Below are 17,626 nucleotides of genomic sequence, written 5' to 3' on the forward strand. Positions count from 1 at the left end.
TGCCCCACCCCGCGTTTCCGGACCCACCCCTCCCCGTCTACAGGCCGGCCCCTGCGAGTGCCCCGCCCCCTCCCGCGCGCACGCGCCCTGTGCCCTCCCTCCCACGCGCCCCGCCCGCACCCTCGGGCATGCGCCCGGAGCGCTCTCTTTTCATGCGCCCCGCCCCCACCCGCGGGCACGCGCCCCGTACCCGTCCTCCTTACTCGTCCCGCCCCTCCCCGGGAGCGCCCCGCCCTCACGCGCACGCGCCTTGCGGGCGCACACGAGCCGGCTGTCCGAGGCGTGAGTTGGGCGGGGCGCCGCGCTGACGTTGCCCGGGATGCGGGCAGGTTCCGCAGCCGTCTTCGCCACCTCCGTCTCTCCTGCCACTGGGGTTTGTATGAAAACACCGGGCGGCGGGCGGCGAGGGACCCGCCGTGCGCCCCGGGAGCCGCGGGCGCGGAGGCCGAGCGCAGCCCCCGCCAGCGCCCACGCCGAGCCGGTGAGCGTCTCCGCGTCCGCGCGTCCCGCCGGCCGGCTCCCGGCGGCGCCTCAGCTCACCTGGCGGGGGCGAGGCGCGCTCCGAGGCGGGGAGGCTGACCGTCGAGCGAGCCCCGGCCGTCGACGCCCCGTGCGCTCCCCGCCGCGCTCCGCTGCCAGCCACTCCCCGGCCTCCGCCCTGCCGCGCCCCGGGACGCTTTGATTGGCTCCTCGTTGACAGTTTAGCGCTGTGGAAGGCAGTTTCAACACCTCCACGGGTAGTCCGGGTGGACGTTGACAGTCTAAAGCACGTCTGCGGGACCTCCCTGGGCTCGTTCGGTGTGTGAGGTAACGGCGGCGATCCCGCTGGCATTGCGGGTTCTCTGTGGCGAGCCCTCTCTCCAGGTGTTCGGAATAGTAACGGTGCTCATCCGGTGCACGGCAGTTTGTAGTCCGCAGGGGAGAGTGGCCAGCCTCTGAGTTGCTCTCACAGTTCTCCCTCGCTTTCCTGAGATAGGAAGTTATTTTTGTAATTGTGTTTTGGAATGTTTTCGGTCTAGTTGACCAAAAAAGAAATGGTTTATTTAAGGCACCTTGAACGGCACAGATTTTAAAACATAGGCCAAATGTCAAAACCAAAGTCCTGGAGGTCTGTAAGCCGATCTCCCTAACAGAGACACTTGGCAGTGCCTTAGTCTGCCCGGATTTCTCCTGATTTGTTCGGTTTCCTGTTCCACTTCTCCTGAGTCATATTCTACAGTGAGGTTACACGTTCATTTTGAGTGACCATGGAGTTTTGCCTTGAATTGATGGATCAGTGTTTAAAATTGTAATCTTCGTTGAATTCTGGAACAGACGCTTTTTGTGTTTGACCAAAATGTGAAATATATTAATGTAACTTAAGCTTTTGTGGTAACAATTAAATTTTTTTTTTTAGGATTTATTATGTATATGTGTATGAGTGTTTGCCTGAATGTATATATGTTCACCACGTGTGTACTTGATGCCGGAGGAGGTCAAAAGAGGGCATCAGATTCCCTGGAATTGGAGTTACTTTTGTTGTGAGCTGCCATGTGGGTGTTGGGAATCGGACCCACCCAGGTCCTCTGGAAGAACAGTAGCCAGTGCCTGTCACCACTGAGCCACCTCTTCAGCCTTGGGTTAGCAATTTTTATAATATTTTTCCAATTATTTGTATTGAGGTACCCCTTTTTTCGTGTGTGTGTGTGTGTGTGTGTGTGTGTGTGTGTGTGTGTGTGTTAGGTGTAGGTCAGAGGACTTGAGAATTTTGGTTCTCCCTTTGACCTTGTGGTGCAGGGGATGGAACTCAGGTGGTCATGGGCAGGTGCCACTGCTTGCAGAACCATGTTGCTATTCCCCTTGAACTGAAGCATTCTCTTTAGAGAAGTCTGGCTACATTGCTGTGTAGTGATTGATCTACATTAGTGGAGGTATAAGGTGATCCATGATGTGTGAAATATTTTAATTTGTATTAAATTTGTGTTACAAATACAAATTGTATTACATTTGTATTAGTGTAACCTTACATTTGGATTTTGTCTTTAAGCTTCTTTCATATTAGTCATCTTCAAAGTCTACTCTAACAGTGTGAATCCTTTAGCACCTAAAAGTTAAATCAGTAGTGAATGGTAATTGTGAGCCTCTTGCACATTGTTTAGGATCTTTCATTAAGCAGTGAGTATCAAGGTAAATGCCAGAAATGGTTGAGGGTGGGTGCTGAGTTTTAAACTTCATGTTTTTGTAGGTTACGGTGCTTGTGTACTATAGTGCAGTGGCTAAGGAGTTGGGGCTCAGCCAGAGAGGCTGAATTTGTGTCCTGGCTTGCTGTAGGCAAGTTGTTTATCCTCTGGATTCAACTCTCTCCATGCCAAAAATGGAGATGATGGTGTTTATACCCTTTGGATGATCTCAAACATGAAATAAGTTAATACAAGCATAGTGCTTTTCCACAGTGTGTAGTTCATAGGAAGTGTTCACTAGGCATGACTGTTCTTGCTACTACTTTCCCTCAGTTAATCAGCAAAGAAAGACTTCAGGCTGGTTGGGCAGCATTAGCACAGATTAATTCCCATGTTGTATTTTCTTCTTTGAGGCTGCGGGTCTGTAGTCTCACTGTTGTTTCTTGGAAACATGTAAGTTTAAAATAGAATAGGTACACCCTGAGCAGGCTGCCCTGGGATGTTGCTGGAGAACTGAGTATCCTTGCCTGTCCCCTTTGACAGAACTTTGGAGTGTCTTCCTCATGTTAGTGGTGGCTGCTATTTTAATCACCTGTTTTCCAGTTATTGACTGTTTCTCTGACTGTCATATGTTGCTATTGGATGCATTATCAAAATGCTAGTGGGCACATAGATGTTTCTAGGATATACAAAGTAATTTTTGTCTACACATTCTGTCTTGTCTTTATCGATGTTACATAAAATGATGCTTTGATTTGACATTGTGTTCATTTTCAGTTTTCGTGTAATTTTCCTAGGAAAATGGGTCTCCCCCATTAATAATTTCATATTCTTGTTCTTGGTTTACAAGGATTTGAGGCAGTTTGAGCATCTCTTGTCTGATATTCTTGAGGCCCGCAGGTGTTTTAGGTTTTGGAATACTTTTATACATCTAATGAGATATTTTGAAGATAGTACCCAAATCTGAACATGACGTGTGTGTGTGTGTGTGTGTGTGTGTGTGTGTGTGTGTGTGTAGAATGTGATTTTATGTGTTTTTAGTGTGCCTACATTTTGTCTGCAATATGGCAAAATGAGGTCAGCTGTGAATTTTTCATTTGTGGTGTCATGTTGGTATTCAGAAGGTTTGGGATTTTGGAATTTCAGATTAGAGTTGTGCAGCTTATATTTAAAGTCTTTTCTTAAATCAGATATTTTCAAACTTTATCTCAAGATTCCTTTTACATTCTTAGAAATCATTGTAGTACTTTTTTGTAGGTTATAGCCTTATTTGCTTTGTTACAGTTAAATATTTTTTAAATTTAAATTTTTTGTTAATTCACTTATAATGGTAGCCTTAAACACATTACATGTTACTATAAACAACATGTTTTAAAATGAAAAAAAAAAAAACCAACCCACACATGACAACAGACCTGGTGAGAAGAGTGGTAGCGTTTTACGTGTTTGTAAATTTCCATGCCTTTTCTCCATCTCTTCTCTCCTTTCCCTCCTCTCTCACCTCACTCCCACCCCTTTGTTTTTGGAGTGTACTGGGCAAGGAAGGCCTCTACCACTGACTTATGCCCCAGACTTAATTTGTATAAATCTTTAATATCAAATAATACAAACAGGTTATTTCTGCTTCAGCATTCAATCTATTGCAGTATGTTTAGGTTGCAGTATATATGGAGAAAATCCAGCCAGATATAGTTACTGGTTATAAAGGGGAGGGGATAATTGTGGATATTTTTGTTTGCTATATCATCAAATCTCAGCACGTGGTACTTTCTTAAAGGTTAGTTGCAACATGGAATCTGAAATCCTATCTGATTTTTTCCATGCTCATTTGTACTTAAATGCATTGTTGTGAGCTCTAAATGGATCTTATGCACATTTGAATTTGTAACAATTTGTTGGTCAAGTATTAAGTATTGATTTACTGAGTTGGGCACACCTTCCAAATGGTGGCACATTTTATTGTACAGTACCAAAGAAAGTCACGTTTTTTGGTCCTAGTACTGGAGATTGAACCCAGGGCCAGCCAGATCGCTTTTGTACTTTTATTTTGGCACACTTTCATTAACTTGTTTGCTGGGATTGCAGACCTCTTTGCTCAGGCCAAATAGAAGTCATATTGTTAATATGCTTGTTCCATGAGGAATTAGTAGTAGTGGTTTGGGTTGAAATATGATGGTGGATATGAGTTTTACAAAGTTCTGATTGAAAGAAACATTATTGTGTATCTGTGCTGTGGTATTCATGTGGAGACAGAGGACAATGATGTCAGTTCTCTCCTTCCACCATGTGGTTCCTGGCAACTGAACTCAGGTTGTCAGACTTGGTGGCAAGTGCCTTTACCTGCTGAGCCACTGGCCAGTTTGAGACCTTATTCTGTATGACACATGAGTAGTATCCATGAAACGTTGCCACTATGTACTGAATAGCTGATGGCTGTCTCAAGGCAAAGGAGTTCCATAATGGAATTGAGAACTTGAATTAACCTCTTTTTTTTCATGAAACACCATTTGAATGGAACTATGCATGTTCAAACTTGGGTGTCTTGGCAGAGGTTTTCACAGAAATGAACAGAGTAAGTCTACTTTCTCTTCAAGTAAACGAACGATAGTTATATTTGTGACAAGGATAACACTTGAGTTTTCATGCAAAAATCAGAACCGTGGAAAGATGGCTCAACAGATAAAAGGTGTTTGCTGCACAAACCTGGGAACCTAAAATCAACTCCCAGAACCATGTAAAAGTAGAAGGAAAGGAACAACTGCTCTGGCCTTCACAGTGTGGTACCCATGACACCCACCCATGTCATAGACACACACACATTAATAAGTAAAATAAGATTAAAGAAAGAGTGGACTAATTGAGCCACATGCTCATTGTCTTCAATTTTGAGGTGTTGTTAGACTGCTTACAAAGCAGCCACATTCTCAGATTCCCACCAGCAGAGTGGAAGGGTCTAGTTTCTCCACATTCTCAACAGTCATTGTTATCACCTCCCCCACCCTTTATTACAACCATTCGAATGCTTGTAAAGTGTAGACTGAATTTCAAAATAGAGACTTGGCATAGCAGAAATGACAGTATTCTAAAATAGATTAGTTTTATATTTAGAATATTTATTAGGCTGACCCAAGATTACAGCCAGCAGTAGCAGATCTTAACCTTGGCTATAAATGGTTAGTGCTGCCTAAGATCTTCCTTGTAGGTTTATCTTGACTCTGATGGCATTCTGTCACCCACTCCTCCCTACAAAAATATTTATAAAAAGAAAATGGGAAGGGTCATTTGTAGATCAAGGGTCCACTCTATCCTCAGTAGAGAGGGTTTTCTATTGGCTGTTAAATAGTTGAAGGACTTGTTTGGGGATGTACAGATATGGGTTAAAAAAAAAAAAAGAGAAGTAGAGATTAATTCTGAAGAATACAGGAACATTAGACCACAGCATTTTCTTGCGTTCCTGCTGCAGCATGCTTTTCTATCCCCAGGTGAGAGCAGTATGTGCTGAAAAGGACAGTTCTAGGGTATGCTTTATGCTTAGTGTGTGGCAGAATTTTGGAGAATGCTGCTGATGAGAGGTGACTCAGTAGAGGCACTCTGCTTGAGTTCTTGTGGAAGCTGTGTATGTCACAGGGGCCTTTGTTGGAGAGACCAGCCTTGTAGCCGGAAATATTCCTGTCCCACCCAGTCCCCCAAGTAAACACACAGAGGCTTATATTAATTACAAACTGTTTGGTCTATGGCTCAGGTTTATCTTTAATTAACTCTTACAAGCTAATTCAACCCATTTCTCTTAATCTATCTTTTGCCACGTGGCTGTGGTGTTTCTGTTGATATGTTGCTCCTTGGGCGGGAGACTGGCATCTGCTCCGACTCTGCTCTTCCTCCCTGTATCTCTCTCTCTCTTGGATTTCCCGCCTGGCTCTTATCCTGCCTTACCATAGGCCATAACAGCTTCTTTATTAACTAATAGTAGCAACACATATTCACAGACCATCCCACAGCACCAGCCTCGCTGCAGCAGTGGACCCTCAGTTGCCTTGCCTGTTGAGACCAAGTGAGCATCCTGGAGCTAGCAAGTTCAATCCCCTCTGCTACAGTTTCTTTCCTGGCAAAGCTTAGCATCATGCCAGCTGGTTAAGGAAATATATATGTACAGGGCACATTTCCACAAAACTGACAAAAAGGATGAACTTGGAAATCAAGGGCAGTGAATCATATATCTGGCACAGGTATTAAGAGCTTTGCAGTATGGTTGGACATCTGAAGAGATTCTAGATTGAAATTTATCCTTTAAAATGTACATTTACATATTGTAAGTGTGCATGTGTGTGCGAGCGCGTGCGTACGTGTGTGTGTGTGTGTGTGTGTGTGTGTGTGTGTGTGTGTATACCTGTGTGCATGAGCATGCGTGTGCATGTCACAGTGCATGCAGGGAGGTCAGAGGACAAACTTTCCGAAGTTGGTTCTCTACTTCTACCCTGTAGGACCTGGGTATTGAACTCAGGTTGTCAGGCTTGACCACAAGTAACTTTATGCACTGAGCCATCTTGCTGGCCCTATTGAGCTTTATTTTAGGGAGTAACTCCCAAAACATTAGCCTGGAATCAGAGTGAAGAAAGGAAGGGAGGTGTTGTCTTGTGATTAAGAAGCCTGATTATGAGATTACATCTACAGCCTCCTTTCTGGAGCCACATTACTGTTTCAAAATCAGGAAACCATTGGCTGAGGAGGCTGTTGGGTCTGTGTGCACTTAATTGTGGACTCAATATTAGGCCTGTTGTGGTGTGTATCAGTTCTGCCTGTTAACAGTGATGACACCAGCCCTTCTGAACATGAAATGATGTGCAAAGCTGTTTGTTTTGTCTCCACATATACATGTATATATAAACTATATAAACTAGCAGGTGAATTGTTGATTTCATTATGGCGTTCTCAAACACACATCATCATTCTTTGTTCCTACTCTCCCCTTCCACACCCTTCCCTAGGCCTGGCTCCCTCTTGTTGGTCCCCTCCTTTCCCCAGTCTTCCTTCTGCTTTCATGCAACATGTGGTTCATTACCCCAAGGCCTGTTAAAAGTTCTTCCTTCTTATGGTCTCATTATACTTTTGTGACCCTTACTGTGCTGTCTTTTTAGTGATAGCTTCTAATAAAGATATGAAATGATAATGTGGTTTGCAGTATCAGAATGAGTGCTGTGAATACCTTTTAATAAATCAGCCTTTGGTCAACCAATAAATAAATCAAATTTTATGTCTTTGTAGAAATTTTAATTTAGATTATTGGTTAATTTTAAAATTAGGTTATTTATTTATTTATATCCCTTATCACATGTATATCTGGCAGATATTTTCTCCCAGTCCATAAGCTGACTTTATTTTGTTGATTGTTGACTTTGCTATGCATGCAATTTCTTAAAAGTTAAAAAAAAAGATTTATTTTCATTTTATGTGTACAGGTGTTTTGCCTGCATGTATGTCAGTGCACTGTGTGCGTGCTGTGCTTACAGAGGCCAGAAGAGGGCATCAGACCCCCGGAACTGGAGTTATGGATGGTTGTGAGCCATTATGTAGGTTCTGGAAACTGAACCTTGGTCTTCTGCAAGAGCAGCCAGTGTTCTAAACCACTGAGCCATCTCTCCAGTCCAATTTTTTTTAAAATTTATGTAGTCAACTTGTTTGTTTTGTTGCCTGTGGTCTCACTGTGGTAATGATTAGATAGTGAATAAAATTCTGTGGTTTTATGTCTTACTCCTGGGTCTTTAATTAATTGACGCAATGTTTAAAGGTTCATTCATGTTGTAGCTATAGCAAAAGCTTATTTTTATGACTGAGTAATACTCTGTTTTAAATACACCATAGTTTACTCCTACATTCATCTGTTAGTGAACACTTGGGTTGTTTCTACCTTTGGTTATTGTGAATAATCCTGGTATGAACACTGGCATAAAGTATCTGTTGGATCATTTCAGATATAAGTCAAGAAGTGGAAATAACTCAATATAATATATATAACTCAATCTAAAAATAGTAAAAAGACCTGAATGGACATTTCTCCAAAGATTCTTAAGTGGTCAGTAAGCACATTAGAAGATTCTCAGTAGAGTTAATCACTAAGGAAATGGAATCAGTATTACAGACTATTCCTCACCTAGGATGGCTTTCATCATGAAGCTGGAGAATAGCAGGTGTGGTGAGGCTGTGTAGAAATTGGAAGTCTTCTACATTACAGGTGTAAAATGGGGCTGACACTGTGGGTGTAACTGGATGGGGACTGGTTTGATTGTAAAAGTGAACTTGTGTGGTGTGGTTTTTGTTACTCTAGTGCAGTGATGTCCAAGGTCTTCATTGTTCATGTCCCAGACTGGCTTGCTGGTTCTCCTCATACTTCATTCTCAGAACTGCACATTATTAAGTATATTTATAAACTACAGATGTTAGTATCTAATAGTTAAGGCTATAACAAACAACTAAACCAGGGACACAGAACACTCTAGTTTCCTTGTAGTTAGTAGAGTTCTGCAGAACTCACCCTTATTTGAAATGCTCTGGACCAGCACAATTTCAGATTTTGGTGAGGTTTTGTTTTATTTTTTTGGAAGGGAATATTTGCATGGACTTCACAAACCAAAACTGTGAATGTTCTCAAATCCGAAATTCTGATGCCTGAAAGGTGTTCAGTTTGTAGGTCATAGATGTTCACCTTGTAGCAGAGCATGGGAGTCGGTGCAGTGGGTTGTAAAATAGAAACAGTTTTTTTTTTATTAGAATTAGAATCCCCCCAGTTCTTGTTACACTTGTAGTTTATTTGTCCCTAAAAGCAGTTGTATTGTGTTAGGGGAGTCGGTATGGTAACTAGGGTAGTGAAGCCTTCATCTTCCTCCTGTGTAACACAGTCTCTAACCAAATGAGTGCTGTTCTGCTGTGGACTACCCTCACAACCAAGTTCTAGTCAAATGTTGCTGTTTGTATTTACTGTGAGGACCACCATTGCTTGGTGCATGAAACATTTTTAAAAGCTCCCCCCCCCCCCTTCTTTGAGACAGGGTTTCTCTGTGTAGCTTTGTGCCTTTCCTAGAGCTCGATCTGTAGACGAGTCTGGCCTCGAACTCACAGGGATCCACCTACCTCTGCCTCCCCAGTGCTGGGATTAAAGGCGTATGCCGCCGCCGCCGCCTGCTGCTGCCACCACCACCCGGACCTTAAAAGCTTTTAAATCAAAAAATTTTCTGATCTTTCAAAGTAACCTCTTTAGATCCCAGATTGAAAAAATCTTTGGACAAAACCCTAAGACCTCTGATTATTCTGTTGCAGACAAAACTACAGTTTGTCTGTGGAGTCAGTCTTTGCCTGACTTTCCATCTAAATCTTTCTCAAGTTACACATGTACACACAGTATGCCTGTACATGAGAACATGCGTATATACATGTGTGCATACCACATATACATAAGTAAAAAATAACCCAAAGATTCTTTTGCTATTTCATCTCATTCCAAGTAGAATGGCTGTTATCAAGAAAAGAGACATAAGAGACTCTCTCTGCCTTAGAACCCGAGTGGAAGGAGAACACTGACGTCTGAAGGTCATCTCTGCCATCCCCATGTATGCTGTGGCATGCACACCCCACCCCCAATAAGTAAATAAGGATTTTTGTTTGTTTGTTTGTTTTTTGTTTTCAATTTTTAAAGACAGGGTTTCTCTGTGTGGTCCTGGCTGCCCTGGACCTTACTCTGTAGACCAGGCTGGCCTCGAACTCAGAAATCCACCTGCTGCTGCCCTCTGGGTGTTGGGATTAAAAATGTGCACCACCACCTGGCAAGTTTTTATTTTTTTAAAAACTAATATTTTTATATTTATGAGTATGAGTGTTTTGCCTGTATGCACATCTGTGTATTATGTGTGTGCAGGAGCATTCAGGAGCCTCTGGAAGCCAGAGAGAGCATCAGAGAACTGAAGCTGTAGATAGCTGTTAGGGTCCATCCTGGTCCTCTTAACTGCTGAGCCAACTCTCCAGCTCCAGGTGAATAATTTTTTAAAAAAGAAAACAGACAAGAAATGCTGGTGAGGATGTGTAGAAAGAGGAATTCTTATTCACGGCTGGTGCAAGTGTAAACTAGTACCCCCATTATGGAAATTATTAAAAATGGAACTGTTATATGACCAAGATGTACTTCTCCTGGGAATGAACACAGAGGACTCTGAATCTTAACCACAGAGACACCTGCATTTCCCTACTCATTGTTCCATTATTTATAATAGCAGGGAAATGGAACCAGTCTGGATGTCCATTAGCAGATGAATGGATAATAAATGTGTATATGTAAAATAGATTTTACTAAGTAGAAAATGAAAGTGAAATTTGAAGGAAAATGGATAGATCTAGAAAGTATTTAAACATTTAAAATATTTATTTATGTGTATGAATATTTTGCTTGCATACATGTAAGTGTACCATGTGTGTGCTTGGTGCTTGTGGAGGTCAGAGGAGGGTGTTGGAGCCCCAGTAACTGGAATTACAGATAATTATAAGCCATCATGTAAGTGCTGAGACCTGAATTCAGTTCCTCTGCAAGAGCAAATTCTCTCAACTCCTGAGCCATTTTTCTAGTCCCGGATCTGGAATGCATAGCACGTTCTTTTTCATATGGAAACCCTAGTTTGTTATTCTTGTCTGTGTGGGTGTAAGTGGGGTCCGTGTGGGCATAGGCCGGGAGACTAGGAAGGAGATGACAATGAGGGTGGTCTCAAAGAGGCAGTAAGACACATGTGAAGGAGGAAAGGAGCTATGGATGGGGGCAAGGGTACAGGGGTGTGCATAAGGAGAAGGGGTGAGGGAGGAGAGTCAACAAAAACAAATTTTGTTTAAAAATGCCAGGATGAAACCTAATACCGTGTATGCTAATTTAAAAGTTTTAAAATAAAAACAAATTGTTGTTCCATTTGGGCTTCTGTAACAAACTTCCATAAGCTGGGTAGGTTTTTTTTTTGTTTTGTTTTGTTTTGTTTGTTTTTTTTCGAGACAGGGTTTCTCTGTGTAGTTTTGGTGCCTGTCCTGGATCTCGCTTTGTAGACCAGGCTGGCCTCAAACTCACAGAGATCCGCCTGGCTCTGCCTCCCGAGTGCTGGGATTAAAGACGTGCGCCACCACCGCCCGGCAACTGGGTAGATTTTTAACAGCATACATTTTTGCTCATAGTTTGAAAGCTGGGAAGTTCACAAGGTGTTGGCAGTTTCTGTAGCTGGTGAATAAACAAGCCAGTTTATTTTTTTAAACACACACACACACACACACACACACACACACACACACACACACTCTTTAACGAGGATACTAACCATGCTTGAGGGGCTTACCCTCATGACCTCATTTTGTTTCAGAAGGATGTTTCCCCATTGCTGTCACCTTGGTGGTTACACCACCATTCAGGCCATAGCAGCATGTGGTTTGTTTGCTCTGTGTGTGTTGAGGGTAGGGTGTGTGGATTGGACCTCACAGTGTAGCCCAGGAACTCAGCATTCCTTCTACTTCAGCCTCCCAGTGCTGGGATTACAAGTGTAAGCCAACATACGTGACTTAGTCTTCATTTACTTTTGAATTATGCTGCATTAGAAGGCAGTGTTATAGAAACAGACACAGGCTAGGGTCTAGAGGAAGCTGGGGTGTTAAATAGGATGCTCGAGATGGGCTCTACTGAAAAAATGGATTTGAGCCGACGGTCTTGAGCTGTGTGGTGGAAGAACAGTTTGAGCAAGGGTATTGAGGTGACTGACCCTCGTGTGTGAGAGGAAAACCAGGGAGGAAATAGCTAGGGATGTTCCCTTAGGGACTTGAGTGTCATTGAAATGGAAAATATTGTAGGGCTTTAAGTTGAGTGGTGGCTGGACTTCTACCTGTGGTTGCCCATTCCCTATAGAGTTTTAAAAGTGTCACTCAGGGTGTTGTGTTTGGAATAAGCTGTAGGGGTTAGACTGTAAAGACTAGTGAGAGTAGGGCATAGGATGGTTGGATGTGTGTGTATGTGTATTCGTGTGTGTGTCTTAAACATTATTTATTTTTGTTAACTTATTGCCTACAACAGACAGGTCAGAGGACAACTGAAGTCAGATCTCTTCTCCATGTGAACCCTTGTCAATGGGCTCAGGTTGTCAGGCTTGGTGGCAGGTGCCTTTGTCTGTTGCGACATCTGGCCTGCCCTCTGTAGAATTACCTCAACTTTCTGATGAATTGGATATGGGGAAAAGAATATGGAGACCAGAAAAGGCTGAAACCAAAGTTGAGGGCCGAGCAGCTGGACGAGGGAGAGTGAGTAGTTTACAGCAGGCACAGGTGAGAAGGAAGGCTGGTGCGCTTGTTGTCTGTGATCTTAATGCAAGGGAGAGGTTTGGTTCTGAAGCTGGATGAAATGACTAAGTCTAGGCTTGGAAGAAAGTAGCAACACGCAAGTCCCATGCTTCCAGCAAAGGCTGGCCAGAAAGCCAGCGTGTGGCAGTGCTTCTGTGAGGGCCTTGACCTGTGTGAGGAGGCTGTGAGCTGACTGGTAATAAACAGGTGTGTTTAGTAACGAGGTGCTGACAAGTGTGGAAGAGGAAGCACAGCTGGAATGTATTGGGAAGAGTGGGAAGGGAGGACTTGCTGACTATCTTAACAACACTGCTTTCGGGGAGAGGAGTTGGGCAGGAGTGGGGTTGCAGCAACAGCAGCACAGAAGTTGTTTCCCCTAGGACAGAACTAGCATGACTTTATGGTGGTGGAAAGAAAAGGGCACATAGGGTAACTTCACCCCTGGCCCGTTAGAGTCGTCGTTTAGTGTGCCTTCTGGGTTAGGTCCTCTCTTGCATTGGCACAGCTCTGGCACTGCTGTGCTTGGGTCAGTGCAGCTCTTCCCAGACACTGTAATGAGCACAGACTTCTACAGTAAGGCTTCCCTTTATTGACCTGACATACTGTGGCCTTAGGTTTACCATCAATACAGGGTAAGGGGCCTAGTTTCACTACAACTTGATAATGCCATGTTGTGTCACTATCCATGGGAGGGCTGCTCTTTTCTGAATAGAAATGGAGGAGGAATGTAATCAGGGGGTGAGGCAGAAGGGAGGTTGGTGGGGGGAGGAACTGGGAGGAGAGGAAGGAGGGGAAACTGTGGTTGGCATGAAAAATAAAAATAAAATTAAAAAAGAAAAAGTGGAGTGTAAGAAATACACGGGAGCATAGTCTTGAGATCTGGTCTTTTTGCCTGGGACTTTTAAGTCCCTAAAAGCAGACTTGAGGTATCAGTGTCTTCAATGAAGTTTGCCTGGGTTGGATGCCTGGTTATTAAGCTTTTTCCACAATAGTGGGCATGACGGTATGGGAGACAGTCTGTGCGGCTAGTTTAGCTATCACTGACATTGTGGAATCACTGGTCCCCAGTTCCAGGCTCTTCTGGGCAGACTACCCAGTCTCTTTCTCCTCTTAGTTTTCTGTTTGTCTTGAAACAACATAACTTTGTTTCTTTAGAGCCTAATAAGGAGAGCAGAGACATGCCTGAATTTAAGTATTTTATTGTAAACTGTCAATTTGAATCTTTTTTTGAATAATATTTTTACAATTTTGTTTTTTGTTTGTTTTGTTTTTGAGACAGAGTCTCACTATGTAGCTCTGGCTGTCCTGGATCTCACTCTGAGAACAAGCTGGCCTTGAACTCTCAGAGATCTGCCTGCCTCTGCCTCCTGAGTGCTGGGATTAAAGGTGTGCACCACCATGCCTGGCATGAATAATATTTTATTCTTTGAGAATTTCATACCATGTATTTTGAACATAGTAATACCCTCTCCCAACCCTTCCTGTAACCACCCTCTCTACTCTTCCATCATCCCTTCCCATCCAGTTTTGAAATCCCCCCCCCCCCCCCATTGAGTCCAGTTTGTGTTGATCAGCTACCCAGGCATGTGATTGAGCTGTGAGGGGTCACAGCATTAAAGACAGCTGACTCTCCCTCTCCCAGCGGAGCGGCTATCAAATGCCATTTAGATCCGATCATGGCTAGTGGTGGGACTCTATGGCTACTTCCCTGTCTATGCTGCAGTTTTCTCTGGCTGGAGCTTGTGCAGGCCTTGTGCACACTCACAATGGTTTTGAGTTCATATGTACAACTGCCCTGTTGTGTCCAGAAAATAAAAGCAGTTTCCTTGATATCATCCACAGTTCTCAGTCTTTGTGCCCCTCTTTATGAAGACCTCCAAGTCCAGGTTCACAGTAAGAGTGATGTGTGGAATGCACACATGAATCCCACCCAGCCTTTGGGTGAGCCAGGAAGTTGGAGGTCCAGGCCACCTGGACTGCTTAGTGGGAACTTCATCTCAGGAAAAATGAAAAACAAAAACAAAAACACATGGTTAGATGTAGCACGAATTCTAATTAATCTTATTAATAAAAACCCAGAGCCAGATATCAGGGTGAAAGCTGAAAAACCAGAGAAGCAGAACAGCCAGCCACTAGTTATTATCTCTTCAAAATCCTCAGCTGAAAGGGGACTGACTCCTGTCTCCTCCTGCCTTATATTCCTTTCTCCTCCCAGCCACATCACTTCCTGTCTCCATCTCCCAAGTCCTGGGATTAAAGTGGTGTGTGACACCACTGCCTGGCCTCTATGGCTAACTAGTGCCTGGCTTTGTCCTCTGATACTCAGGCAAGCTTTATTGTTAGAGCATACACAAAATATCACCACAGTTAACCTTTCATAGGATGTGCTGCTAACACAGTGTAAGGAGTCCTTTGCTTATTGCTTTAGAGGCAGGGTTTTCTGCCCACCTGCTGAGTGCTGGGATTGCAGGCTCACCTGGTTAGCTTGCTTTGTGCACCCTGGGTCTGGAGTTTCTGGAGCCACACCTTCCAGCCCTGGGTGGTTTCTGTTTGTTTGAGGCTAGGTCTGGTGGCGCAGGCTGACTGTGACCCCTTTATATAACAGTGGTCTTGAACCCCACTCCTGCTGCTTCCATCTCCTGAGCACTGGGATTGCGGGTGTGTCACTGCAGCCAGCTTTAAACTGGAAAGGAGAGCCCTTGTGAATGGGGCCACAGTGATTTTGAAAGCCCATATGAGGCTTTCTGCTACCTTTGGGTGTGTACTGTCTTATTTATCCTGGAAATTGGAAAACGTTACTCTGAATTCATATAGTTAACTATCTAGAGGGCATGCAGGCTGAAGCAGGAAGCTGGCAGAAGAGGGGAAGAGGAGAGGGAACAAGGAACAGGAAGTAGGACAGAGTTATAGCCACCCCCTTCCCCACATAATTCCTTCATCACGGTTGTACCTCCTAAAGGTTCCATAACCTCCTCAAACAGTGCTACAGCTGGGGACCAAGTGTTCAAATGCATGAGCCTGTGCGTACACTTTGATTCAAACTACTAAATAGATGTGATGTTTGGTTTCTGCACTTTTGTAGCAGTTTTTGTAGTTTTGATAACGTTTTCTGTGCTGCTTTTAGATATCTTAGTAGTTATATGTGACAACTGCAGTGATGGACTCGGCCACATAGACTTGCTTCCTTGTTTTCCAGTGTTATAACCTCCCAGTTACATGGCTTTTTATAACGCCTGATGCATAGAAAACAGAATTGTGTTAGGCGCCTGATAGTATTAACATTTTTCTTTCAGATTATCTGCAATGCTGGAATGAAGTAACTCAAGATGAGCAAGCTAAAAGTGGTAGGAGAGAAAAGGTACCGCAGCCCTGATATGTGTGAATATTGATATGTGTGATGTGCAAATAATATACAGTGTACTTACTGGGACTGATTAAATATGTATGTTGTGTAGTGGCATGCTGTGCATATTTAACAATAGTTAACTTTTCAGTTAAAGGCTTAGCTAGTATATAGCCCAGTGGCTAAGCCTGGCTCACTTCCAGTATGTCTAGTGAACTAAGAGTGGCTTTTACATAGTTTAAAGTGTAGTACATCTTGACATGTGAAATGATAGGAAGCTCAAGACTCAGTGCACATCATTGACATTTTATTGGGACACAGCCCTATCTGTTAATTTATGTATTGTTGGTAGCTATATGCACATAGCCCTAAAACAGATGCTTCCTAGACCTTTACAGGAAACTTGAAGTATCTTGAGTTTTAGGGCCAGGCAGTGATGGTGTACACCTTTAATCCTAGCACTTGGGAGGCACAGGCAGGCAGATCTCTGTGAGTTCAAGGGCAGCTTGGTTCACAAAGTGAGTTCCAGGACAGCTAGGACTGTTACACAGAGAAACCTTGTCTCAAAAACAAAACAAAACAAAACAAAAAAACAACAACTTGAGTTTTAGAAAGCACTTTGTCATTTTTGTTGGTTTTGTTTCTTCCACTTCAAAGTCAGACAAACCTTACCGATTCTAGATTAGCTATGCAGCCTTGAAACAGATTAACTCTGCTGTGCCCATTTTCTCCTCTATAAAATTACCTTAATGTTATATGGTGTCAATGGCTAGGTAATACCTTGCTGAGAAAGTAAATGACATCTTGCTAACAGTACTGATAATCAAGGCTTCTACTTTGCAGGCAATATTGTAGTTTATGTTTTCATGTATGTAGTTTTACTCTTATAGATAGTATGCTATGAAGTGAAAAATGTACAACTTATGAGATAATATTTATTAAATTGTTACGTTTTCTAGTTATTTAACATAATTATACCATAATAAATTGTATTATTTCACTAACTGTATAGTTTCTACAGGAAGGTGGTTAGGATAATTTTTTTAATATTAAAAAAGAACCTCCCTCCCTCCTTCCCTGACTTCCTCTCTCCTTCTTTCTTTCCTTCCTTCATGTGCATATGCCTGATATGTGTGTGTGTGGGTTATGTATGCCATATTGTGCATGTGGAGATCAGAGGACAACTTTTGGGAGTAAGTCATTTCCTTTATGTGGGATCTGGAGATTGAACTCAGGTCACTAGGCTTGTGTGACAAGTGCCTTTATGTGCTGAGGCGTCTGGCCCCAAGCTGTTCTTTTCTGAACAGGTCAAATAACTAACCTGCTTTCCACTAATTAGTTAATTGTCTAATTTCTAGAACAGTGCTCATACAGCCTATAAACCTTAGGCTCCTCATGTCAGTTTGTTTTTGCTTCCTGAAATAAATTGTTTTAGATATTTATTGTTGTTTTAGGCTAGTCAGCCACTATACATTTTTACTGCTTTAAAGCAATTTATGATTTCTATTAATACTTATTGTCTTAGTTCTTGCATTGCTATGGTCAAAACACCTGACAGACAACTCAAAGAGAAAGTACTTACTTTGGCTCATGGTTTTAGAGCGTCAAGTTCATGTCATTGTCCCCTTGCACTTGGGTAGAACATCATGGTGGTTGGAATGTGTAGTAGAGGAGTGAAGGGGTTAGACAATACACTTGTGAAACTTACCCAGTGACTTCTTCTAGCTGTCCCCGATCCCCCATTTCCACAATGGAGACCATCATCCAAGTCACACGCTCACGG

At 43.1% G+C, this 17,626-nt stretch overlaps 1 protein-coding gene across 7 annotated transcripts in view; it reads left to right on the forward strand.

Annotated features, from left to right (window-relative positions):
• The first annotated feature begins 232 nt into the window (after positions 1-232).
• Positions 233-17,626, forward strand: part of Agtpbp1 (ATP/GTP binding carboxypeptidase 1) — a 161,390-nt gene continuing 143,996 nt past the window's right edge. For 2 of the 7 annotated variants that reach the window (XR_009379236.1, XM_059262787.1), the window contains exons 1-2: positions 235-373; positions 15,794-15,858. Coding sequence is in view for 5 of the 7 variants with exons in the window: in XM_059262787.1 (XP_059118770.1) it covers positions 15,827-15,858 (32 nt within the window). In the remaining 2 variants the exon portion in view is untranslated. Of the gene's footprint in view, positions 374-648; positions 808-15,793; positions 15,859-17,626 lie in introns of those variants that run through there. The other 5 variants (XM_059262789.1, XM_059262783.1, XM_059262785.1 and 2 more) reach the window with 5 other exon arrangements.

The sequence above is a fragment of the Peromyscus eremicus genome, chromosome 5, assembly GCF_949786415.1.
Source record: "Peromyscus eremicus chromosome 5, PerEre_H2_v1, whole genome shotgun sequence".
Taxonomy (NCBI): domain Eukaryota; kingdom Metazoa; phylum Chordata; class Mammalia; order Rodentia; family Cricetidae; genus Peromyscus; species Peromyscus eremicus.